Below are 27494 nucleotides of genomic sequence, written 5' to 3' on the forward strand. Positions count from 1 at the left end.
TTTTGCATACAAAATAAAAGTATATATTTATGTGCCCTCTGTAACCCTATAGCAATCTTGTAATTTTCCACTGAGGAAAATGATTTGTCAAAACTAAATGGATGGAATGAAATGGAAATGAAGCTTTGAACTTTTATTTTGCTGAAATGGAAAATGGAAATGTATTTAAAATATGTATTTAAATATGTTCCTGCTATTTCTAAAGTTTCTTTCTCATCCTACCTTCCTCATCTTACTAGTAGGCTATGTATTTTGAAAAGCACTACGCAAATAAAACGGCATTGAAGTCATTCAATTGAAAATAAACATACTGTATGTTGTAATACTTTGTACACGTACACCCATATTGTTCAACCTTTTCTTAATGTCTCACCAAACAGAGAACACGTGAGCATATGGATCACAAATTTCTTTTTTACAGTTGATTGTGCATTGACATGAACTCTAAAGCACAAAAAAGAGGTACGTCATTGCTTTCTCCCTATTGTTTTTGGGGCATCTGTGCATATAAGTTAAGCTGTCGCCAACCAAAGAGGATATGACAGAGTATTATGACTTTTGATCTGATAATGCCCTTAATTTGCTTAGAATCCCATAATGTCATGTATAGGGTGGAGTAGTATTTTTCAGGCCAAATCAGTGACATTGCTGAAATCGACCAATTAAGTAAATAGTTATAGCAAATATCAAGTAAGCAGAAAGTCTTTGTCCCAGTTGATCTCGCTTTTCAAAGTGAACTGAACATCATGTAGCTCAAGCAGTGCGTCTTGCCTGTTTTAAGTCAATGTCACGGTCCCCACAGGATTATCGAGCAGATATTTATGCACCTGCTATTACTTATCTCTATTGTACAGGCTCAAATGTTCAAAACACGAATATCTGAACACACAGGGGTGTGATTGCGTGATTGAGAACAACAACAGAAGGTATTCATACAAGATTTAAGCGGTGATTTACGATACGTCCTGACCCAACCATGTCTTTTTTCTCGCTAATTTAAAATTGAGCGTGACCGTGAGCAATTAGTTTTCTTTGTGTTGAAGTACATGGTTACTGCAAATCCCTCAATCAGGATGCTGAGGTGATTAAATTAAAAGGTGTTTGTCACACGTGTCCCATATCTAATCGGCCATTTCTATAGCACAGAAATGCACAAGTCTGTTTATGCTAGGAATGTGTTATCCAATAAAAGTTTTTCTTGCCATTTACAGCATAGGTAACTTTTACTGTAAAACTTGCTCATATAAGACAAAATGAATTCCTGGCTGCATATGAGTCCGTGAAGAAAATATCCATTCATCAGTTATGAATCATTTATTTTAGGGCTGTCAAACGATTAATCACGATTAATCGCATACAAAATAAAAGTTTGAGTTTGCCTAATATATGGGTGTACTGTGTGTAATTATTATGTATATATAAATACAAACACATCCATGTATGTATTTGAGAAATATTTACAAGTATATGTATTTATTTATATTTTTATATAATTTATATTATATATAAATAATTTTTTTTGTACATAAATAACATATTTCTCATTAATATATGCTATATATTAATGATTTGTGTATTTATACATATTATTTACACACATTACTCACATATATTATGCAAACTCAAACTTTTATTTTGTATGCGATTAATCGTGATTAATCGTTTGACAGTCCTAATTTATTTATTATTTATGTATTGTTCATTAAGAATGAAAGAACTGTGAAAGCAAAAAGAATAATCAGAAATTCAGTCACAAAAGGAAGATATTTTAAAATTTAATCTAGAATTTACTACTGTTGCAGGTTACAACTTATTGGAGTATTTTAAATGTCTTTTAAAAGTCCATATAGAGTATTTGTATCTTACATGTGAACCCCATTGACTTTCATTGTATGGATATTACATTTTTCAAAATAGCATCTTTTATGTTCCCCAGAAGAAATACATTTTTACAGGAAGGAGAGTAAATGATGACAGAATTCTTATTTTGAGGCAAACTATCCCTTTATCAGTCTTTGATTTGGCACTTCACAAAACAAGAAATTAATAATGATTAAGATGAAAAGATGAGGTATGAAAAGATAATATTTATTAAAGTTAACCATGACTTATACTGGTTTTCGCAATGATGCTGAGTCATTTTGCTTTGACTTAACTGAATTGTGTTTGCTTGAATTCACTCAACTCTCTTTTTTTTAAAATAAATAGCTTAAATAGAAAAAAATCTAAATAACCCATTAAACATGAACGTATCATGCAATTTAGATACAAAAAGATATTTCTCCTTATATAAAACCTTTTTGGCATTAAAAATATTCTAGGATTTTTTTCTAAGACTATGTTTTTCTGTTTTCAGGATGTTTATTTTAAGTCTAATTATTTTTTAGTGAAGGTTAATCAGATTTCCTAACATTGTGAACAATGTTAACACAACTTCTGCTACAAATGGAACAAGAGTCCGTCTGTGTAAATTTGTGTGGAGCTACAATGTTAAACCAAGGACTTTAACACAACAGAGTCACAGAGAGATTAGTTATTAAGTAACAGTTGTTATTGGTGGATGAGGTTAGTGTATTCTTTTGGTTTTATTCAGATAAGGTTTTTTATCAGTTCCCACATATCAAAGGACGTCCTGTTAAATTCTTTAAAAAACTTTAAAAAATGTAACTTTTGACATTAATATAAAAATAAGAGAAGATATTTGGTCCAACGAAGCGTTGAGCTTGTAAACCAAGGGTGTGTGTAGCACCCAACTGTATGTGTGTGTGAAAGAGGAAAAGTTAGTGAGTGTGTTATGTGTGTGTGTAATGAGCTGAAGATATACGGGGGGAAGTGCGAGTATAACTTCAGTTCCCAGCTGGAGTAAAGGTGTGGAGGTATCAACATTGTGCTGTCTTTATACGGCCACGTCTCCTATGTGTTTTCATAAAGAAAGTTCAGCAAGTAAAGGAGAGAGAAAAGGGTAAGACACTTGCTTTCTCTCTGATCTGTTACTGGTATTCGTCTACCTACCAATCAGCTTTAAAATAACAGCGATCAGTGGAAGATCTTGGTTAATCATTGACTCTCTTAAACTTGTACACTTTGTAGGCTTGAATGGGCATGTGAAGTATAAACAAAGCTATGATAAATGTTTGTCTTATCAAGGATTTGACTGTTTCACTTTGGAATGTCATGAAATGAACTTTCCATATTTGTGGAAGAACTTGTTGTACCTGTAGTGCTCATTTATTTTGTTTCTGGACAGATTGCAGATATGGGAATTCAGATGAAAGCTCTAATATTGGGTGCTGCAGTGGCAGCCGTAGCTTGTACAACCATCATCGCTTTGATTCTCTCTCTTGCTAATCATCAGTCTTTGGATCAGCCATACTCAAAACAGGTGCAAAAATGTTCAACTGTCAGTTGTGATGTGGTTTTGTGTGGATTCTTAATAGACTTGTGCGATTCTGTGAGGAGGCATTCACCAGAAACTTTCATTCCAAGTTATTTTTCATGTCTGCTGGCAGTGCCTGTGGTTTACTTAATGTAGTTCATCTGAAGCAGATGTTACCATTTTATCATATAATGTTATAATGTTGGCAGCACCAGATAATATTTGTAAAAGCGTGACTAGTCATTCCAGATAATTCATTGCCTTTGAAATATTTTAAAATCCTTTTTCATGATAAAGTTTTCAAAGGTCACTGCTTTAAAAAAAATATTCATGACCTTTTCGGAATCAAGACAGGAAAATGGAGGGAAAAAGAATGGAAATGGGATTGGGATATGACACATGCACTAATAGTTTCGTGTTAAGATATCCACGAGTAGATTTTAGATTTTTTTTTTTTTTAAAAAGGCACATTTAACCCCTATTTTTAATAATTTAGAATAAGAAATTACATTGATTAAATTAAACATTATCATAAAACTAGGACCAATAAAAAGATGGACTCAACCTTCAAAAAACAAACATCAAAATAACAGTAACACTTAAGTTAACTTATAGCCTACAGGTTGAAATGTTGTATAGCTAGTATGCTGAAATCAACATTAGCTAAGTTAATAAATTCTGTAAAAGTATTGTTCATTATTAGTTCATGATACCTTCATTAACTAATTATAACAAATAGTTGTACTATCAATTGAAAAATCAATTAATTCAATGCTATCTCATGACCAATTCATATGTATTTTATGAGGTGGCCAATTCATACAAATTTGTACAATTTGTATAAACCCCAGTGACGGGTAGGTTTAGGGGCAGGGTTTGGGGTAGGTCATTCGTATGAATTCATACGAATTTGTCAACTCGTAAAATATGTCCAATCTAGCAAAAAACATATGAATTTGTACGAGTAAGGTCGTATAAATTTGTACGAATTAGCCAACTTGTAAAATACGTACGAATTGCCGTGAGATCGGGTAGGTTAATATTTCACACATGGATAGAATGTCTGTTAAAACAATCTAAGGTAAAAACTTCTAACAACATGAAAAATCAAGAGCATGTTTTTTTAAGACCACAAGCATACCAAACAACCAAACAAATTCTACATGATTTTCCAATATAAACTAATAGTGAATCACTGTTTTATTAGCTAATCATGTGGTATAACATGAATGTGATAGTTGTTGCCAAAAGTTTTCTCTCAGGATGTCTGTGTTTCCCTAAGTAATAAATCCCAAAATTAAGTTTTGTCTAAATTTATGGAGCTCTTTGTCTGACTTCCTCAGTATGGGATTGTGTTTGATGCCGGCTCCTCTCACACAGCCCTCTTCCTGTACCAGTGGCTGGGCAACAAAGAGAACAACACTGGAATAGTCTCTCAGAAACAGAGCTGTGATGTAGACGGTGAGTACAGCGCAGGGAACTTTAACAGCTCTCAGTTCTGTTATTTTCAGGGATTAAATGATGTCTTATAAGGTGTCAAAGCTGATCTAATGCATTCAGTCATTTAGTTACTGCATTCACTTTTTGTAATTCTTTTACACTATATATATTTTTCACTCTATATGTAAGTAACATACTGTAAATGGTTTCAATAGTAAGATCGGCCATATTTGACCCTGGACCACAAAACCTGCCATAAGGGTCAATTTTTTGAAATTGAGATTTATACATCATCTGAGCTGAACAGACACAACTATTTGAAGATCTGGAATCTAAGGATGCAAAAAAATATAAATATTGAGAAAATCTCCTTTAAAGTTGTCCAAATGAAGTCCTTAGCAATGCATATTTCCTTCAAAAAACATTTTTTTGGGGATATATTTATGGTAGGAAATTTACAAAATAACTTTATGGAATATGATCTTTACTTAATATCCTGACACTTTTTGGCATAAAAGAAAAATCAATAATTTTGACCTATACAATGTATTGTTGGCTATTGATACAAATATACCCGTGTGACTTATGACTGGTTTTGTGGTCCAGGGTCACATATTTAAAATCATATGTATATATATAGCTCTTATTTGTATCTATTTATTTATTTTTAATAGGTGATGGCATATCAAGCTATGCCGAAAACCCACCAGCAGCTGGAGAAAGTCTTAAGAAATGCTTGGATGTTGCCAAAGCAGTAATACCAGAAGGACAGCGGAAGGCTACACCTGTGTACCTTGGTGCCACTGCTGGCATGCGACTTCTTAGGTGAATGTATCAACATCTGGTTGATTTATCATAAAAATTAGAAAATATTTATCTATATTTGCATAAATGATCAGTGTTATCATTTATATCACAGATTACAGAACCAAAGTCAAGCAGACAGCATCCTCATAGAAATCTCCAAAACAATCCAAAGTTATCCATTTGATTTCCGAGGGGCCAGAATACTCACTGGCATGGAGGAGGGGGCTTATGGCTGGATCACCATCAACTACCTCTTGGAAAGATTTATCAAGGTGACTAATGTCTTTACAGTACTGATGAAAATAGGACTGATTGGCTATTAGTGCAGCTGTTTCCAAATTTGAGGGTAAGTTTGTTTTTTCACACATGTATTGATTTATTAAAAAACATAGATGTAATCCATACAGATAATGACATGTATAATGAAGATTATAATTTCTGGTTTTAATTTAAGAATTAACATTGCAGACACACACACACACACACACACACACACACACACACACACACACACACACACAGTATTTATACATATTTATGTCTGCACATTTATACATGTGTATGGACAATAGTTCATTAATTAAAAAGAAAGTTGAGCAACCAACACCAATGCAACATCAACAATTTGAAACTAGTTATTTCCTTGTCTTTTTGGATATTTTTATTTGTCATTAGTTCTAAAGGCCATTGAACATATTGTGATACTATATTCATTTCACTGAATCAGTTAAGCCAGTCACTCAACAACAGTAAAATGTTTAATGGCCTCTCTTGTTAGAACATCCTGTATCTCTTAATGGTTTTCCTTGCAGCACACATTTGAGGGCCTTTGGATCCACCCTAAAGCAGGAACGATCCTTGGAGCGCTAGATCTTGGTGGTGCATCAACACAGATCTCATTCATCCCAAAAGACCCAGTGAGAGTCCCAGATTCAGCTCTTAATCTCCAGCTCTATGGGTACAAGTATGAGTTGTACACACACAGCTACTTGTGCTACGGCAAGGACCAGGCTTTGAAGAAACTTCAGGCATACCTTCACAAGGTTGGTTTTTAAAGGGTTGACATAATGCAGTATCTGTACCATACCAGTTTTAGCACAACACCTTTACTGTATGTAGGTTTAGAAAGAAAGTAATTGTCTAAAAATATGGACAAAGTGAATGTCTGATATGGTGTTTTTGCTTCATCCAGACTGCTGGACCAACACAATTTATCAATCACCCATGCTACCACAAAGGATATATAGTCAATGTTACTATGGCTGAACTTTACAACTCCCCTTGTGTGGTCAAACCAAACAATTTTACCCCCACGGCTAGACTCATTTTCTCAGGAACGGGTAATTCATCACTCTGTCTTTCTCTAATGGAGAACATTGTTAACCTCACCAACTGTGCCTTATCACCAGACTGTGGTTTGGATGGTACCTATCAGCCTCCTGTCAATGGCGAATTCTTTGTGAGTGTTGCTTTCCTTATCAAATCTTTATTAAACGGTTAGTTCACGCAAAAATGAGAATTAGGTCATTAATTACACACCCTCATGTCGTTCCACACCCGTAAGACCTTCGTTCATCTTCAGAACACAAATTAAGATATTTTTGATAAAATCTGATGGCTTAGTGAGGCCACTATTGAGAGCAAAGCTACTGAACCTCTCAAGGTCCATAAAGGTACTCAAAACATTTAAATCAGTTCATGTGAGATGTGAGTTCAGTGGTTCAATCTTAATATTATAAAGTGACGAGAATTCTTTTTTGTGCACCATAAAAAAAAAACTTTTCAACAATATCCAGTGATGGCCGATTTCAAAACACTGCTTAAGTAAGCTTCGGAGTGTTATGAATAGAATCAGTGGTTCGGAGCGCCAAAGTCACGTGATTTCAGCGGTTTAGCCATTTGATAGGAGATCTGAATCACTAATTCGAAACAAAAGATTTGTTAAGCTCAGAAGCAGTGTTTTGAAATCGACCATCATGAGATATTGTTGAAAAGTCATTATTTTGGGGGGGTTTTTTGTGCACAAAAAGTATTCTCGGCGCTTTATAATATTAAGGTAGAACCACTGATCTCACATGAACTGATTTAAATATGTTTTTAGTACCTTTATGGACCTTGAGAGGTTCAGTGGCTTTGCTCTCAATAGAGGCCTCACTGAGCCATTGGATTTCATAAAAAATATCTTAATTTGTGTACCAAAGATGAATGGAGGTCTTACGGGTGTGGAATGATATGAGGGTGAGTAATTAATGACATTCTTTGCATTTGTGAGTGAATTAACCCTTTAATTAATAGCATTATGTTTAAGTTCGGAGCTTTAATGTCATGAAGGAAATTAAAACAGTAACTGTGGAAAATATAGAATAACACAACTTTTGTTTTTTATATAGTGTCTTTTACATGACCTTATATGGACATGCAAAAACAAAAAAGTTATACAATATTTGATTGTCTATTTTGCAGTGTTTCCTGCCACAGCAAAAAGAAAAAATATTTTACCTGAGTTATGAATTCGCCATCTTAAATATGATGTGTATCTCTAAATAATGTCAAGAAACAAATTGTCCTAGCAGACTGCACATGAAAACAATAATGGCTTCAATGCAACCAGTTTATTAGATTAAAAAACAAATGACTTTTTGGTTAATCAAAAATATGCAGAGCAACAAATGCAGTGCAGTGAATGAGCTGATTCTTTTAAACCAGGGGTGCCCAATCTTGTTCCTGGAGATCTATCTACCTGCAAAGTTTAGCTCCAACCCTGATAAAGCACACCTGAATCAGCTCATTAAGATCTCCAGGAGCACTTGATCATTACAGACAGATGTGTTGAGCTGGGCTGGAGCTGAACTCTGCAGGAAGGGAGATCTCCAGGAACAGGGTTGGGGACCCGTTTTAAACAGTTCACAAAAATGAGTCGCTGGTTTGAATTATTCACTCTCAGTGCTGGGTAGTAATTGATTACATGTAATCTGGATTATGTAATCAGATTCCAAAAAGTAAGTAATTAGATTATATTACTGTTTAAAGTATACTTATAATCAGACTAGTCACTTTTTTATTGATTACATGTTGTTCTCACAATGGCAGTAAAGTATTTATGATTCATTGATTCTCCCTACTTTTAAATTTTCCTTTCTAAAAAAAGCCTACTGCTTACAAATGTTCAGAAGGTCTTCCAAGCTTGTGGAATTGCACACACAGACCAGCCACTAGTCATGTGAATATCACTGAAAACTGAGACCCACACAACATTTGGTCACTGCATTTATAGAAATCATTTTACTTTTAAAAAATGTTTTCTTCAAAATACAGAACATTGCAACACTGCATATCTAATCAGCTCTTGATGAGCACATTAATCATTATTTGAATTATCACTCACTCAGTGAGTCATTTAACCATATATTCCTGTCTTTGGAAGGCTTTTGTCTTTAAAATACTTTAAAATGTACAAATTAATGTAATTTCTTAATTAAATGCAATGCAGGGATTCCCCAACTTTAAAAAAAAAAAAATTGCCAGCTGAAACTTTTTGACCTAATTTATTTACTTGAAGTAAGTTAATAAGTTAGGTCAATAATAAAAGTCAATAATAATAATAAATCATATTAAGTTCACTGTTCTCTGATGTCGGTTAATGGTCATGACATGCAGGAAAGCAATCTTTTTTAATAAGTGTTTTATTTTTTATTGTTTTTATTTTTAAATTATTTTACTTTTTATTATTTAATTAAAGGGTTATTTTACCCAAAACAGAAATTTCTGTCATTAATTACTCACGCTCATGTTGTTCCACACCCGTAAGACCTTCGTTCATCTTCAGAACTTAAGATATTTTTGATGACATCTGAGTTTTTTTTATCCTCCATTGAAAGCAAAGAAATTACCACATTGTCCAGAAAATAGTCAACATGAATACAGTGGTTCAAACTTAATGTTATGAAGCAACGCAAATACTTTTTGTGCGCTAAACCAAAACAAAAATAACGACATTATTCAACAATTTTTTCTCTTCCCTGTCAGTCTGTTAAGCAGTTGGCATAGTGCTGCGTTTCCGTGTTTACGTCCGAATGCCGGCTCATTATTGGCCGGCTCCTGCTTCAGCATCACATACATGCCTCGTGCTGCCCACGTGAAGAGGCGTCGGCCAATACTGAGCCGCTATTCGGATATTGAACCTGGAAGCTGCACCGAAAATAGCATAGCTGAGAGACGAGGACTTGTTGAATAAAGTTATTTTTGTTTTGTTTTTGCACACAAAAAGCATTCTCGTTGATTCATAACATTAACGTTGAACCGCTGTTATCATGTTGACTTTTAACAATGTTTTTACTACTTTTCTGGACATTGAATGTGGTAATTTCGTTGCCTTCAATGGAGGATAAAAGAAACCTCTTGGATTTCATCAGAATATCTTAATTTGTGTTCTGAAGATGAATGAAGGTCTTACAGGTGTGGAACAACATGAGGGTGAGTAATTAATGACAGAATTTTAATTTTTGGGTGAACTAACCCTTTAATAACTTTTCATTAAACTCACAATCCCCCTGCATTTCCATTACAAACCCCAGTCTGGGGAACCCTGATGTAATATAAGTTAGGTCAAGAGTAATCTAAAAGTAATCAGAAAGTAGTCCGATTACATAAGTACAATTTGTCTTTAATTTAAAAGTAGTAAACCGACTACAATTTGTAAGTAATCTACCCAGCACTGTTCAATCTGATGAATCCTTTCCTGAATGAAGCGATTCCTGAATGAACACGTACAGAAGTAGCCTACAAATGAATATTTTCAGTGATGTCTGTATCAAATTATCCTCTATCCTTTTTGCCATAATTCATGTTTTGCTTGTCTTAAAATAACTAAAGCTATTTCATGCCCACCGAAGGCTTTTTCAGCATACTTCTACACCTTTGACTTCCTTGGCCTTGCACCAAAAGCTCCACTGACACGGGTTGTTTCCACTATTGAGACTCACTGCAACAAAAACTGGACCACTGTGAGTCCACAGATATTATTACAATATATTTAATAATCCTACATTTTATTGTAAAAAGCCTGGTGAGATGAGAAGTGTTAGTATATTGTATTAGTTAGTATATAAATGTTTAGTATATTTGAGAATGCTGATCCTTAAATTCATGGTGGTTATTCCTTTCTGCAGCTTACTGCTGAAAATCCAGCCATTAAGGCAAAATATCTGAAAGATTATTGTGCTTCTGCTCATTATATTATGACTATTCTGCTGAAAGGATACAAGTTCAATAACACCTGGGATCAAATCTCGTTTGAGAAACAGGTAAGGAACACAGTTTCATAAATGTAAGTTATTAGCCTTCCTGTGTCGCAATGAAGCTGTTTAGTGATTAATAAATCATTAGGGATGTAACTTGCATTGATCAAAAGCACACTGACGGCATAACATATGCCTCAACCTATATCAGATGACCTCTGCTCCAGCAATATGAGGAAACCTCTTGCTTCTAGAAATTTCCTTTGTCTGTCTTATCAGTGTGATGTGGGGATTTGTACTCATATATGATCTTATGATGGTTACAGGTAGGAGACACAGATATTGGATGGACATTGGGCTACATGCTGAACCTGACCAACATGATTCCCTCTGAACACTCCAGAGCGGTGACAGGGGTGCTGCACAGTCAATGGGCGGCTCAGATTTTTTTCATCGTATTTGCCCTATTCCTCAGTCTACTTATTATAGGCATCTTGTTTGTCCGTGATCCAAAGCACTAAGTTGTATGTGTCATGAGTGAATGTTTATGTTTACATTAATATTTATCACTTATATTTCAGATATGAAGATCGACACACAACTCTTTTGACTACTGTTTGAGATGTTTTCTTCACAAAGACCTTACAAACAGTGAAATAATCTATACATTTTGACATTATGATAACAAAAATGAGATATTTCTTTTTGTGAGTTTAAGTTATTTAAAGTAGCGTCTTGTTTTGAAGGCGGACTAGTTATCCCTCAATGACTTAGTCTGTGCAAACTAATAATTCAGGAAATTGAGTTAAAGAGATTTTTCATCATTTATAAACTCTGAATCATAAGAATATAATTTTTTTATTTGTTTGTATTCATGTTTACTTCTACTCAGCACTTAAAGTTGGACTTAGATATTAAATATATGTAAAGTTAAATTATTATTTGTGATATAAAAATGAAACCATTATTGTGCTTTGTACATATTTATAAAACACTTAAATTATATTTCCCTTAAGCAACGATATATAAGAAGCTTATATTTTGCCTTTGCTTTTTGCGAAGAGTTACACTACCTTCAAAAGTTTGGGATCAGTAAGATTTTGATATATATATTTGAAGTGTAATTTATTTCTGTGATAGCAAAGCTACATTTTCAACAATCATTACTCCAAGTCTTCAGTGTCACATGATCCTTCAGAAATCATTCTGATATGCTGATTTGGTGCTCAAGAAACATTTCTCAATTATTAATATTTAAAATGGTAGTTCTTATTAAAATGTCTGTGGGAGCTGTGATATATTTTCAGGATCACTGTTGAATAAAAGTATTAATTTCTTTTTTTTAAAATGTACTGACCAAAAAACTTTTGAATGGTAGTGCAGCTCTGTGTGTGGGAGTGTGTTTTTAACAGCAACCAGATTTCTTCGGTGGTGGTTCTCTTCTTAATTTTGTGTGTTCCTCTCTCCGTGTCTTGCGCTGCACTAACAGCCTAGTAGCAATGAGAAATGAGTCATTATGCACGGATAGAAAACGCATATATTAAACAAGTAATAATTGGTGTGATGGGTTTTGTTAGTTTTGAGTCTTACTCTGCAAGAGTCCTCATGGATTCTGACACATTAGCCCCAGTTGCAGCGCTGCACTCCATGAAAAGTATGTCATATTCCTAACGAAAGGAAAAATACAACTAAACTAGTAGTAGAAATAGACTTATGCAAAACAATTAGTACTGTTGGGGTCACAGTGAACTCTTACTCTGGCCAGATCCACCCCTTCCTGAATCTGGACTTCACGTTCAGCAGAATCGTTCTTGTTTCCGAGCAATATCATGATGGCATCATCAGGAGCCCTTTCCTGTGTGACATTGTCATAATACAATTAAGGGAAGGAAACAGAGATATAGCCTAGTTTACTTTCACAAAATTACTTTCAATAAATGCTCAATTCAGGTTTACTTGAAAATATAAGGTGTTATATTTTGAGTAAAATACAAAGAAAATTAAGAAATGAAAACAATATTTACCCGAGCTTGAGAGATCCAGTCTCGTACAGAAATAAAACTCTTTGAACATGTGATTTCATACATGAGCAGAAGCCCATCAGCCTTGTGGAACACTTGTGTGGTGATGCTGTGAAACCTTATAAAGATTTTTGGGGGGTTAAATCACACACCATCAAGCACCATTTTTTCATGTATTATTTTGTTCTTCTGATGTCTTACCTCTCTTGACCTGCTGTGTCCCATATCTGCAGTTTAACAGTTCTTTCAGGGAGCAAAACGGTCTGTACACAGGTATCAACACCTGGGTGCAAACACAATATTAACTATGTATGATGTACACAAGTTTTAAGTTATTCTATTTTATGAATTTATGCATTTATACACATCACTTAGGCTTTCCTTTTTCTTCCTAGAAATGGTATTTTTTATATACACTAACATGTACCATGACACTTTATATCCTACTGTTCTAAAATTTGGGATCAGTAAGATTTAAAAAAAAAAGAAATGACTACTTTTATTCAGAAAGGATGCATTAAATTGATCAGAAGTGACAGTAAACACATTTATAATATTACAAAAGTATCCTGGACAATGTATAATGGTTTTGAATGAACCCAAACCTTTAAATGGTAGTTTATATAATTACTTCAGTAATCAATAATCCCTCATCTCCATCGCAACACTCACCAATAGTGGAGCGGAAATCCTCAGTGAACTGCCCTTCATGGAAGCGTCTTACAAAGGACGTCTTCCCCACACAGCTGTTTCCCACCATGACCACATTAAACTGTACTTCACTATCTGAAATTATATTACAGTTTGTTGACATGAGTACTAGATATTAAAGTTTAAGTATTCATTTACAGGACAATGTTTTATCACTTTGCTCACTCCTGTTTAAATTTATCGTCTGCCTCGTTCCAGTACTTCTGTCGTGCTTTATGGTTTGGTCCAAGGAAACAAGACCAGCACCAGTGCCTTTTGGAGCAGCTTCTTCATTTCTGGAACAGAAAAAAAGATATATTAGTTTATTTTCATATTTAAAAGAGATTTGGGATTAATAGAGAACTCTTATACAGCACTCTGTCATACCTGGCTTCCATATTGCTCTGCTCCGAAATCGGTTGGGAAATTGCTTGATTCCCTGGTTGTAAGCCGAGATACGGATCACAAACCTTAACAAAACGAAACATTTGTAAGTGTTTTAAAACAAATACAATTTCCATGAAAGATTCAAGTACAAAAACATGTCTAAGGACATTTCCTAAACAAAGAAATACATACTGTTAAATCACTGTGCAGATTGTCCTCGACCTCAGAGACGTTTGGTTTATGATCTCCATCCTCTAATTCATTCCTCATGTCAGAAGCATCCAGCCTACCAAGGCCTTGTTTGCCTTTATTAGTGCGTCTGGACCCAAACTTCCTTTTAGTTGAAGGCGATGTCCTTTCTTGGACAACAGGGTTGCCGCTTTCTTCGAGCTGACTGCCACTTGTGTGTGCACTAGGGACATCAAGATACTCTTTATTTAGCTTATTTTCAGGGATATTATGTACTCCAGACACCTCAACTCTTTCAAGGTCCTTTATTTCTTGCTTATTTGTCTCTAAGTTCTCTTCTATCTCCCCGTCCTCTTTATATTCATCCTCCCTTTCTGCTTTGATCTGCTGTCTGGGATTCTTGCGAGTTGAACCCATTTTTCTTCTTCGTCTTTCTGGTGAGTTGGGTTCACTGTGAGTTTTGGAGCTCTGTGATGGTGTTAGCTGAAGAGATTTGATTTCGGAGTTTTCTAGCTTATTGAGATCAGGAATATTCGCTAAGTCACCCGAGTTTGGCTGATTGACAATCAATTCATAATTCAATGAACTTTGAGAAGTCTTATTTAAAGCTCTCTCTATCTCACTAAGAAGTGAATCCTCTGACTGATTAGAGTAATCTTGAATTGTTTGTTCTCCTACAGCTTTTCCTAATAAGCTCATTTCAGAGTCCTGAGATATCTGCAGATGTGTGTCTGCAGTTTCCATGTCCTCATATGCATCTCTCTTCCCCCGTATTCTTCCTTCTCTGAGATTCTTCCGAGTCGAGCCCATCTTCCTTCTTTTCTCAACTGTAACATTCTCTGGCTGTAGCTGTTTGGTAACATCAACATTTACTAACTGATTTTCACATATTTGAAGAGTATTTTCAGGTGTTTCAGGTCCAGTTGGTTCACTGTGGTCAGAATTATTCTGATAAGTTTCACCTTCTTTTAAATCAGTTGCACCAACTAACATTTCAGATTCAAGATCTGTGGTGCTCACAGCTTCTGAGGACATCTCCTTGGGCTGACTAATGCTTGATGCTAAAGGCATATCATCCAAATCATCCTCTGCTTTTTTAGTTTCTCTATCCATTGCCATATCAAGTATATCGTCCTGGTCACCCATGTTTTTCCCATGCATTTCTCGAGGTTTTCTTCGGGTGGAGCCCATCTTTCGCTTCTTTTCATGGGTGGAAGGTATTTTGTGAGAGCTGTTTTCATGAACAACATCATCTTGAGTGATTTTTAGTTCTTGTGTGGGAATGGCATGGCACATGGTTTCAGTTTGTTCAGGCTCTGATGGTCCATGAACATGCTGATCAAGGTAATCTGCAGACATGCTCTGATGAACATCTTCACGACTGACTGTCAAGACAAATTTGTCCGTTGTCCCCTCATAGAGATAGATTGCCTCATTCAGACTATTACTGTCATTTTCAGTATTCTCTATGCCCTTTTCCTCACTCGCATCAGATGGGTCATGGATATTGAGAGAAACTTCCTTCACTCCATCTTCTGATTCAGAAAACATGTTCGAAATAGCTACTTGATGAGAAAATTCAACAGGGAAGTTTTGTTCAACATCTTCATCCAATTTATTTTCTCCTTCACTGGTTGCTAAATGTGGGTCTGTATCCTGCTCCTTTGCCATTCCTTTACTCTCTCCATACATCTTTTTGGAATCTTCTTCTCTTCTCTGCCCTTTGTTCCCTCTGAGTGTCTTGCGTGTTGACCCCATTTTTCGTTTTTGAACAACTGGAATCGAGTTTGATTGTACATCTTTTCTGTGAGACTCCTCAGTAATGATGCTTATGGTTTCACTTTGTTCAGGAACTGAGTATGTCTCAACATCTCCCAAAGGAAGGTCTGAAGCTATCTCAGCAGCTTGATTTTGATCAATTTCTTCTGAGTTTTCTGTCTGCACATCTGATTTACTAGCCACTTCCTGAATGTCAAGGCCTTCTTTACCAGCAGATGAACTAAACGCTTGCTGATGTACAGGAGATCCTGTAACGGCTTCTTCAAGAGTTAATTTCTCCTCAGACTTTGTGGTCCCATCATCAATTGTTGTATTTTCAGCTTCTCCCTCTTTCTCTTCCTCAACCTCCTCTTCATTTACCATCCTCTTCCCTCTCTTCCGAGTTGACCCCATTTTTCTCTTCTGCAAAGATCTGTTGGAGACTGAATGCATTTCAACTACCTCTGTTGAAGGTACAAAAGTGTCACTCATGACATCCTCAGATGACACATGAATTTGAGTCTCCTCCATAAGAGACAAGACAAGATCAGAATGACTTGTAAGGCTGTCGCTAACAAAATCTTCAGCTCTCTCTGGGACCTCTAATAAATGTGAGCCAGTATCATCTTGCAATGGACCAGTTTGTGTTTGAGATACATCTGATCTTTGCTCTTGTTCTAAATCATCACATAGCTGCACTGACATACCCACTGGCTTTGTGGTCATTCTCTCTTCATCTTCATCTTCATCGTCATTGTCTCTTTTTTTCATAATTTCTTGTGTCACATTGTGATCAAATACATTAACCTGGTCTGGAATTTCCGAGAGTGTTTCTGTGTCTTCTTCTCCTGACACTTCTACTCTCACTTTTCTTTGTCCTTTGTTCCCACTGAGAGGTCTTCGAGTTGAGCCCATTTTTCGCTTGTGAACAACTGGAGTTGATTTTGAGTGTGCCGCCTCTCTGAGAGTATGTTCAGGAATGATATTGATGTCACTTGGCTCAGTAATTGTGTCTGTTTCTCCTAAAGCTTTTTTCTCAACATTTTCAGAGAGAAATTCTCCCACGTGTGCATCAGGGGAAGAAGCTTTTTGATGAAAATCAGACTCAGTAGTCATATCACTATATCCTTTAGTAGCGTCATCTTGCACAAGAAGACCAGTATCAGTCACAGAAGAAACATTCTCAGTATTTTCAGATAATTTCAATGCTTCCAGTTTTATATCAGTGAGCTTTTGAGCATCTTTTGAGCTTGGTGATGTAGATTTATCCTCCAAACCGAATGTTTCTTTCTCTATATTAATTATATTTTCGCTATTAAATGTCTCATTTTCATCATGATATTCTCTATCTTTTCTTTGCCTTGTATCTCCTCTGAGAGGTCTTCGAGTTGAGCCCATTTTTCTCTTATAAACAACTGGAATTAATTTTGCATGTACCTCCTCTTTGTGAGAACCTTCAGGAACAATGTTGTTGTCACTTGGCTTGGTACTTGTGTCTGTTTCTCCTGAAACTTTATTCTCAACATTTTCAGATACTTTCAATTCTTCCACGTGTGCATCAGGGAAAGAGACATTTTGATGAAAATCAGACTCAGTAGTCATTTTACTCTCCACTGTAACTGTATGTCCAATAACTTCATCTTCTTTGATTAAAACAGTAGCTTCACGGATGTTTTCTTCTGTTCTTTCTGCTTCAGATGTTAAGTCACTCATTTTGTTTTCTGTTTCAATTTCTGGGTGTGATTCTGTGTCTCCCTCTGCTGGCACTCTTTCAGCATCTCCAGTATTTTCCTGAGACTCTTCATTGATTTTTGTGAGGGTTTGTGATTCTGTGATGTGACAGACAGTTACTGCAGTGGATTCTTCAGACACTAAATCTAAACTAAATGATGACTGCATGAGATCAGATTCAGACCCTTCAGAAGGACCAACATCAATCTTCTCACATATTTCCTTCTGTTCTTTAGCTCCATCTTTTGACCTTTGTGATGTAATTTCATCTGGACTGGGTTGATCCTCCAAACTGAATGTTTCTTTCTCTACATTGATCATACTTTCAATATCAAGTGTCTCATTTTCATCATGATATTCTCTTCTCTTTCTTTGCCCTGTATCTCCTCTGAGAGGTCTTCGTGTAGAGCCCATTTTTCGCTTGTGAACAATTGGACTCGATTTTGAGTGTGCCTCCTCTCTGTGTGAATCTTCATGAATGGTGTTGATGTCACTTTGCTTGAGAATTGTTTCTGTTTCTCCTGAAACTTCTTTCTCAGCATTTTTAGACACTTTCAATGCTTCCACATTTAAATCAGGAGAACTTTGAAGAAAAACTGACTCAGAAGTCATATTACTCTCCACTGTATCTTTATTTCCAATACTATTATCTTCTCTCACTGAAACACTAGCATCATGAGAGATCTCTTCTGTTCTTTCTGCTTCAGATGTTGTTAAGTCGCTCAGTTTGTTTTCTGTTTCAATTTCTGGGTGTGATTCTGTGTCTCCCTCTGCTGGCACTCTTTCAGCATCTCCAGTATTTTCCCGGGACTCTTCATTGATTTTTGTGAGGGTTTGTGATTCTGTGATGTGACAGACAGTTACTGCAATGGATTCTTCAGACACTAAATCTAAACTAAATGATGACTGCATGAGATCAGATTCAGACCCTTCAACAGGACCAACATCATTCTTCTCACATATTTCCACCTTCTGTTCTTTAGCTCCATCTTTTGAGATTTGTAATGAAGATTCATCTGGACTGGATTCATACACCAAACTGAATGTTTCTTTCTCTACATTGATCATAGCTTCACTGTCAAGTATCTCATTTTCATCAAGATATTCTCTTCTTTTTCTTTGCCCTGTATCTCCTCTGAGAGGTCTTCGTGTAGAGCCCATTTTTCGCTTGTGAACAATTGGACTCGATTTTGAGTGTGCCTCCTCTCTGTGAGAATCTTCATGAATGGTGTTGATGTCACTTTGCTTGAGAATTGTTTCAGTTTCTCCTGAAACTTCTTTCTCAGCATTTTTAGACACTTTCAATGCTTCCACATTTAAATCAGGAGAACTTTGAAGAAAAACTGACTCAGAAGTCATATTACTCTCCACTGTATCTTTATTTCCAATACTGTTATCTTCTCTCACTGAAACACTAGCATCATGAGAGATCTCTTCTGTTCTTTCTGCTTCAGATGTTGTTAAGTCGCTCAGTTTGTTTTCTGTTTCAATTTCTGGGTGTGATTCTGTGTCTCCACCTACTGCTGCTTTTTCAGCATCTCCAGTATTTTCCTGGGACTCTTCATTCATTTTTGTGAGGGTTTGTGATTCTGTGATGTGACAGACAGTTACTGCAGTGGATTCTTCAGACCCTAAATCTAAACTAAATGATGACTGCATGAGATCAGATTCAGACCCTTCAGCAGGACCAACATCATTCTTCTCACATATTTCCACCTCCTGTTCTTTAGCTCCATCTTTTGACCTTTGTGATGTAATTTCATCTGGACTGGGTTGATCCTCCAAACTGAATGTTTCTTTCTCTACATTGATCATAGCTTCACTGTCAAGTGTCTCGTTTTCATCATATTTTCTTTCCTTTCCTTTATTCCCTTTGAGAGGCCTTCGAGTTGAACCCATTTTTCGCTTGTGAACAATTGGACTCGATTTTGAGTGTGCCTCCTCTCTGTGTGAATCTTCAGGAATGATGTTGGTGTCACTTTGATCAGGAATTGTGTCTGTCTCTCTTGACGCTTCAGTGAAATCATGCACTTCAAAACCAGTATCAGTCACAGAAGAAACATTCTCAGTATTTTCAGATACTTTCAATGCTTCCAGTTTTGTATCAGTGAAATTATCATTCTGAAGCAATTCAGACTCAGTAGTCATTTTACTCTCCACTGTAACTGTATCTACACTAAACTGGACTTCTCCGACTAAAACTGTTGCTTCACGGATGTTTTCTTCTGTTCTTTCTGCTTCAGATGTTAAGTCGCTCAGTTTGTTTTCTGTTTGAATTTTTGGGTGTGAGTCTGTGTCTCCCTCTGCTGGCACTCTTTCAGCATCTCCAGTATTTTCCTGGGACTCTTCATTCATTTTTGTGAGGGTTTGTGATTCTGTGATGTGACAGACAGTTACTGCAGTGGATTCTTCAGACACTAAATCTAAACTAAATGATGACTGCATGAGATCAGATTCAGACCCTTCAGCAGGACCAACATCATTCTTCTCACATATTTCCACCTCCTGTTCTTTAGCTCCATCTTTTGAGATTTGCATCATAGATTCACCTGGACTGGGTTCATCCTCCAAACTGAATGTTTCTTTCTCTACATTGATTATAGCTTCACTATCAAGTGTCTCATTTTCATCATCATATTTTCTTTCTTTTCCTTTATTCCCTTTGAGAGGTCTTCGAGTTGAACCCATTTTTCGCTTGTGAACAATTGGACTCGATTTTGAGTGTGACTCCTCTCTGTGTGAATCTTCAGGAATGATGTTGGTGTCACTTTGATCAGGAATTGTGTCTGTCTCTCTTGACGCTTCAGTGAAATCATGCACTTCAAAACCAGTATCAGTCACAGAAGAAACATTTTCAGTATTTTCAGATACTTTCAATGCTTCCGGTTTTGTATCAGTGAAATTATCATTTTGTAGCAATTCAGACTCAGTAGTCATTTTACTCTCCACTGTAACTGTATCTACAATAAACTGGACTTCTCCGACTAAAACTGTTGCTTCACAGATGTTTTCTTCTGTTCTTTCTGCTTCAGATATTAAGTCGCTCATTTTGTTTTCTGTTTCAATTTCTGGTTTTGATTCTGTGTCTCCCTCTGCTGGCACTCTTTCAGCATCTTCAGTATTTTCCTGAGACTCTTCATTGATTTTAGTGAGGGTTTGTGATTCTGTGATGTGACAGACAGTTACTGCAGTGGATTCTTCAGACACTAAATCTAAACTAAATGATGACTGCATGAGATCAGATTCAGACCCTTCAACAGGACCAACATCATTCTTCTCACATATTTCCACCTCCTGTTCTTTAGCTCCATCTTTTGAGATTTGTAATGAAGATTCATTTGGACTGGGTTGATCCTCCAAACTGAATGTTTCTTTCTCTACATTGATCATAGCTTCACTGTCAACTGTCTCATTTTCATCAAGATATTCTCTTCTTTTTCTTTGCCCTGTATCTCCACTGAGAGGTCTTCGTGTAGAGCCCATTTTTCGCTTGTGAACAATTGGACTCGATTTTGAGTGTGCCTCCTCTCTGTGTGAATCTTCATGAATGGTGTTGATGTCACTTTGCTTGAGAATTGTTTCTGTTTCTCCTGAAACTTCTTTCTCAGCATTTTTAGACACTTTCAATGCTTCCACATTTAAATCAGGAGAACTTTGAAGAAAAACTGACTCAGAAGTCATATTACTCTCCACTGTATCTTTATTTCCAATACTATTATCTTCTCTCACTGAAACACTAGCATCATGAGAGATCTCTTCTGTTCTTTCTGCTTCAGATGTTAAGTCGCTCAGTTTGTTTTCTGTTTGAATTTTTGGGTGTGAGTCTGTGTCTCCCTCTGTTGGCACTCTTTCAGCATCTCCAGTATTTTCCTGGGACTCTTCATTGATTTTTGTGAGGGTTTGTGATTCTGTGATGTGACAGACAGTTACTGCAGTGGATTCTTCAGACACTAAATCTAAACTAAATGATGACTGCATGAGATCAGATTCAGACCCTTCAGAAGGACCAACATCAATCTTCTCACATATTTCCACCTCCTGTTCTTTAGCTCCATCTTTTGACCTTTGTGATGTAATTTCATCTGGACTGGGTTGATCCTCCAAACTGAATGTTTCTTTCTCTACATTGATTATAGCTTCACTATCAAGTGTCTCATTTTCATCATCATATTTTCTTTCTTTTCCTTTATTCCCTTTGAGAGGTCTTCGAGTTGAACCCATTTTTCGCTTGTGAACAATTGGACTCGATTTTGAGTGTGACTCCTCTCTGTGTGAATCTTCAGGAATGATGTTGGTGTCACTTTGATCAGGAATTGTGTCTGTCTCTCTTGACGCTTCAGTGAAATCATGCACTTCAAAACCAGTATCAGTCACAGAAGAAACATTCTCAGTATTTTCAGATACTTTCAATGCTTCCGGTTTTGTATCAGTGAAATTATCATTTTGAAGCAATTCAGACTCAGTAGTCATTTTACTCTCCACTGTAACTGTATCTACAATAAACTGGACTTCTCCGACTAAAACTGTTGCTTCACGGATGTTTTCTTCTGTTCTTTCTGCTTCAGATGTTAAGTCGCTCATTTTGTTTTCTGTTTGAATTTCTGGTTTTGATTCTGTGTCTCCCTCTGCTGGCACTCTTTCAGCATCTTCAGTATTTTCCTGGGACTCTTCATTCATTTTTGTGAGGGTTTGTGATTCTGTGATGTGACAGACAGTTACTGCAGTGGATTCTTCAGACACTAAATCTAAACTAAATGATGACTGCATGAGATCAGATTCAGACCCTTCAACAGGACCAACATCAATCTTCTCACATATTTCCTTCTGTTCTTTAGCTCCATCTTTTGAGATTTGTGATGTAATTTCATCTGGACTGGGTTGATCCTCCAAACTGAATGTTTCTTTCTCTACATTGATCATAGCTTCACTGTCAAGTGTCTCATTTTCATCATCATGTTTTCTTTCCTTTCCTTTATTCCCTTTGAGAGGCCTTCGAGTTGAACCCATTTTTCGCTTGTGAACAATTGGACTCGATTTTGAGTGTGACTCCTCTCTGTGTGAATCTTCAGGAATGATGTTGGTGTCACTTTGATCAGGAATTGTGTCTGTCTCTCTTGACGCTTCAGTGGCATCATGCACTTCAAAACCAGTATCAGTCACAGAAGAAACATTTTCAGTATTTTCAGATACTTTCAATGCTTCCGGTTTTGTATCAGTGAAAGTATCATTTTGAAGCAATTCAGACTCAATAGTCATTTTACTCTCCACTGTAACTGTATCTACAATAAACTGGACTTCTCCGACTAAAACTGTTGCTTCACAGATGTTTTCTTCTGTTCTTTCTGCTTCAGTTGTTAAGTCGCTCATTTTGTTTTCTGTTTGAATTTCTGGGTGTGATTCTGTGTCTCCCTCTGCTGGCACTCTTTCAGCATCTCCAGTATTTTCCTGGGACTCTTCATTCATTTTTGTGAGGGTTTGTGATTCTGTGATGTGACAGACAGTTACTGCAATGGATTCTTCAGACACTAAATCTAAACTAAATGATGACTGCATGAGATCAGATTCAGACCCTTCAACAGGACCAACATCATTCTTCTCACATATTTCCACCTCCTGTTCTTTAGCTCCATCTTTTGAGATTTGTAATGAAGATTCATTTGGACTGGGTTCATACACCAAACTGAATGTTTCTTTCTCTACATTGATCATAGCTTCACTATCAAGTGTCTCATTTTCATCAAGATATTCTCTTCTCTTTCTTTGCCCTGTATCTCCTCTGAGAGGTCTTCGAGTTGAGCCCATTTTTCTCTTTATAACTGGACCCAATTTTGCATGTACCTCCTCTCTGTGAGAATCTTCAGAAACAATGATGATGTCACTTAAAACCTCATTCTCAGGATTTTCAGATAATTTCAGTGCGTCAGCAGAAGATTGAAGAAAATCTGATTCAGTAGTCCTGTCACTCTCCACTGTTACTGTATCTCCACTAACGTCAAATTCTCTAACTAAAACACTAACATCATGGATGTTCTCTTCTGTTCCTACAGCTTCACTGGTAGATGAGTAAAAAGCTTTGTTCTGTGTTTGAATTTCTAAGTCTTTGTCTCCCCCTACTGGCACTATTTCAGTATCTCCTTCATTTCCCTGGGTCTCTGAATGAAAGATTGTGAGCTTGTAAGAATCTTGAGAATCTTCAGGTACAGGATCTGAATCCTCAACAATGGTGTCTGTCTCTTCTGAACCTACAGCTACGTGCAAAAGGAGACTGGAATCAATCACAGTAGAAACATTATCGGATACTTGAAATGCTTCCAGGTTTGAATCAGGGGAAGCATAATTCTGCTCTTCTGTTAATACTCTGTTTTGCTCTGGATTTTCTGTTTGTAAATCTGATTTGCTATCATTACATGCTGTGTTAACATTGGTTAGAGGTTTTTCCACATCTAATATCAGGACTGTTGCATCTATCCCCTCAATTCCTTCTGTTTCTTCACTTCTTCCATCACTTCTGTCAAAAGCCATATTCTCTGATTCTGGACTGAAAAATATTCCTTCTTTTTCACTTTCCTCATACCCACTTTCACTTAAATCATAACCTTCTTTTTCAGGAGATTGCATAAACTGTTGTTGGTGTGCATGAGATCCTGTCTTTGTTGCTGAGTCTTCAAAACTAAGCATTTCCTCTGACTTTGAGGTCACAACATTAATTACAGTATTCTCAGTGTCTGTAGCCTCCTTATTTTCTAGCATCTTCCCAGCATTATCTTGTGATGGACCACTTTGTGTTTGAGATATAGTTGATGAGTATTCTTGTTCTCTATGTAACTCCTCTTTTTCAGTTGAAACTTCACATGGTTCCTGATGTGAAATCCATACTGTCTCAGTGCATGTTCCAGCGTCTTCTTTATTATCTCTTACTTCCATTATTATTTTTGTTACACTGTGATCTCTTGCATCACTCTGGTCTATCATTTCAAATCCATTGTCAGTTTCAGATCCTCTTTCATCTTCATCAACACACTCTAAATCAGTCAGAGTATCACATGTTATTGAAACGACTTTACAAACATTATGTTCATGTTTCTTTTCCATATAAATCTCTTGGCTTTCTTTAACAGCATCACTCATCTCATGTGGTGAACTGGTTGTGGTGGGTTCAGCATGGCTAATATTAGATGCAGGCACATCAAAACCTCGATTTCCTCCCTCTTTAAGTTGAGCAGTTGAACAATCAACGTTATTATGTTGGCTTAGTGAAGGAGATTCCTCACAATTTAATACAAGTTCCTCTAATTGAGCATCCTGTCTTGGTGATAAACTACTTGTTTTATTGTTTCTAGATGGTTCCTCTTTCTGCTTTAGAACCTCCTCCTTGGCTTCTACTGTGTTTACATCTCTGCAGTCGTGAGATGTGTTTGTATCTTTTCTTGTATCAGGCACATGTTGGTTTTTATCACTAAAATGACTTCCTGCTTCTTCCAAATCTTTGTTTAGAACATCAAAATCCTCAGTGTATGAACCAAACCTAAAATCCAATCCCTTGTTGAGTAATGGAGTACCATGGTGGCTAGATGTTTCAGGTAGGGGCTTTTCTGGATCAACAAGGGGAAAAACAACTGATTGATTCATAGTTTCAGTTCCAGCTGAAACATCAGGCTCTTTTAGCTCAGCCAATAGAGATGGATTTGAAACCAAAGATGATTCTGTGTGGGATGATGGATCATCTCTTGCCACACCATCCCACATTTGCGCCATCTCTTCTGACGTGCTGAACTTTGCTTCGTCTATGACTTCTGCTTTTCTTTCATTCTCTGACATGCTTCTTGAATGTTCTTGCACACCTACATTTTCACAGTTTTTCCCTCCGAGAGGCCTGCGGGTTGATCCCATCCTTCTTTTTTGTCCAGAGGTGCTGGCTAAAGGGGTTTCTTGGTGACTCAATGCCTTTAGTTCATTAAACATGACTGAATCCTCCCGCAACAAATCACTTTCACCTACTGTATCAGCACTAAAATGTACAGATCCCCCCACTGTCTTGTCTTCAGGCATATCATTTACTACATCATAAGAATGAGAGGTTATTTCTTGATGGTGTATTGCATCTTTTTCTTCATTTTCTGGAACCACAACCACAAAAGTTGCTCGAGGCTCCCCTACCAACCCAGAACCTTCAGTCTGAAGCGATAAATTAGAAGGAAAACTTGATGACCTTGATTGTTCATCTTCTGTGAGAGATAAATGTTGTTCTTTAGTGGCTGCTGTGTTTGGTTGAGTTAAATATTCATCTAACTCTTCAGTGCTCCTCACCTCATCAAGCTTTCTCTCAACTTTAAACCCACCAGGACTCTTGCGAGTTGATCCCATTTTTCTTTTCCGTTCTGGCAGTTCAGTCTGCATAAGTGAATCCTTTTGACTGCTTGCATGTGGAGGACATTCTAACACAGAGGTTTGTTGACTTGGTGGATGATTAAACTGGGCTGAATGGTAATCAGTGGTGGTGTGAAATTCATTTTGCCCATCACCACTCTCTGCAATCTGCTGAAGCCCATCATCATCATCATCTTTATCTTGCTCAATATTTTTAAGACCTTTAGGACCTCGTCGAGATGAACCAAGTCTCTGGTTCTTCTTGGATCTTCTGCCTGACATGGCTGTTCATATGTTCATATAATGAGACAAACAATGGGGATAAGTAATTTCTAAACATCTTTGACACTTATAATAGCATGATTAAAAAGGAAACCAGAGAGCATTAGTGATGCGTCATATGTACATGACTCATACACAGAAGCAAATGTCACGCATGTGCTCTCAAAGCACCCTGACAAGATAGATAAAAGTAGATACTAGATATAAGTTAGTTATATTTTCAATATAACAAATGTCAAAAACAGATTTTTGTCATCGCACTTTTCATTTTCCATCATGCAACTATACTCTACAACTCCAGAAGTCATTTAATGACATTCTCATTCCACTCACCATGTGCTGACAATCATTTTACCATTTTAGTCAGTTTTAGTAACAATATATAACAACTTATGATGCAAGTTATATCTCACAACCTTAATGGAAAACGAGTAATGATGAAGCAACTGCTGTTTCTATCTGACTCCAACAATGAAAAAAAAAAAAACCTTTGTGTAAATACCCATTGTTGGATGGATAAATATTCTGTCATGACATTATCAGAAAAATACCTAAATGAGTGTGAGACCAAAAGTCTACATAAATGTAAAAACAAGACATTCCACTAAAAACTAATAAACTAAATAACAAGACTAAGTAATCCAGTGTTTATATGAATAATCTGAAGATGAAACTTCATTTACATGTATAAGTTTGCATTTCCAAATGCAAATGACACAGCGTAACTGTAAAAGCGTGCCCCCTAAAGCTTGCCACTAGGAAAGTACCATGATAAACTGACATTACCTTCTGGTGATTCAAGAATCCATGTACTTTGCAGTCTTGGGGGTTTTAGCAGAGCACACAGCTGAACACTTTTAGTTGCCTATGTTTCTCTTTTGAAGGAAGCGAAGTTTTAGCTTCCTTTTCACTGCTACCCTCAACTTCCTGTATTGTTGACACAAATTGCATCGCATGTTAAGTGTGAACGGTAAGCATACATTTTACGAAGACAGTTGCTGATCATTCTTCCTGTGTAACTCAGAAACAAGTCTTTGTCCTTTAAAATTTGATTGCACAAAGTGCATGTTTAAACCATTATGTTGATCATTAGCTGTTGCAGTTTTTGTTGTATATTTGAGTTTACAGTACCATACAATTTCAGTAATTTCTCAAACATTTTGCAAGCATGTCCAAAACCAGCTCTGCTGGTTCTTCAGTGCACATTTT

At 36.5% G+C, this 27494-nt stretch overlaps 2 protein-coding genes across 2 annotated transcripts; one reads left to right on the forward strand and one right to left on the reverse strand.

The window, feature by feature from the left end:
* The first annotated feature begins 1716 nt into the window (after positions 1-1716).
* On the forward strand, positions 1717-11381 carry entpd8 (ectonucleoside triphosphate diphosphohydrolase 8). The gene is made up of 10 exons (XM_067373980.1): positions 1717-2962; positions 3248-3382; positions 4720-4837; positions 5491-5641; positions 5736-5895; positions 6436-6666; positions 6816-7082; positions 10516-10626; positions 10792-10926; positions 11187-11381. Exons 2-10 carry the CDS (start codon positions 3257-3259, stop codon positions 11379-11381), a joined length of 1494 nt encoding a protein of 497 aa, XP_067230081.1. The 5' UTR covers positions 1717-2962; positions 3248-3256.
* Positions 11382-12210: 829 nt separating this feature from the next.
* Positions 12211-27196, reverse strand: rab44 (RAB44, member RAS oncogene family). Its single transcript, XM_067373979.1, has 10 exons — positions 27072-27196; positions 14151-26287; positions 13959-14041; positions 13758-13867; positions 13554-13667; positions 13083-13164; positions 12885-12999; positions 12617-12715; positions 12451-12527; positions 12211-12350 (listed from the first exon to the last, which is right to left on the reverse strand). The coding sequence occupies exons 2-10, from the start codon at positions 26283-26285 to the stop codon at positions 12266-12268; spliced, it is 12900 nt and encodes a 4299-aa protein (XP_067230080.1). The 5' UTR covers positions 26286-26287; positions 27072-27196; the 3' UTR covers positions 12211-12265.
* Between the last annotated feature and the right edge of the window lie 298 nt (positions 27197-27494).

Source organism: Chanodichthys erythropterus, chromosome 21 (genome assembly GCF_024489055.1).
Source record: "Chanodichthys erythropterus isolate Z2021 chromosome 21, ASM2448905v1, whole genome shotgun sequence".
Classification (NCBI taxonomy): Eukaryota; Metazoa; Chordata; class Actinopteri; order Cypriniformes; family Xenocyprididae; genus Chanodichthys; species Chanodichthys erythropterus.

Coding starts and splice junctions, on each gene's coding strand:
- rab44 (XM_067373979.1), bottom strand. CDS start 26,285: ATGTCAGGCAGAAGATCCAAGAAGAACCAGAGACTTGGTTCATCTCGA. Junction 13,000..13,082: donor GACACAGCAGGTCAAGAGAG/GTAAGACATCAG, acceptor AATCTTTATAAG/GTTTCACAGCATCACCACAC. Junction 12,351..12,450: donor TCCATGAGGACTCTTGCAGA/GTAAGACTCAAA, acceptor CATTGCTACTAG/GCTGTTAGTGCAGCGCAAGA.
- entpd8 (XM_067373980.1), top strand. CDS start 3,257: ATGGGAATTCAGATGAAAGCTCTAATATTGGGTGCTGCAGTGGCAGCC. Junction 3,383..4,719: donor ATCAGCCATACTCAAAACAG/GTGCAAAAATGT, acceptor TGACTTCCTCAG/TATGGGATTGTGTTTGATGC. Junction 10,927..11,186: donor AAATCTCGTTTGAGAAACAG/GTAAGGAACACA, acceptor TGATGGTTACAG/GTAGGAGACACAGATATTGG.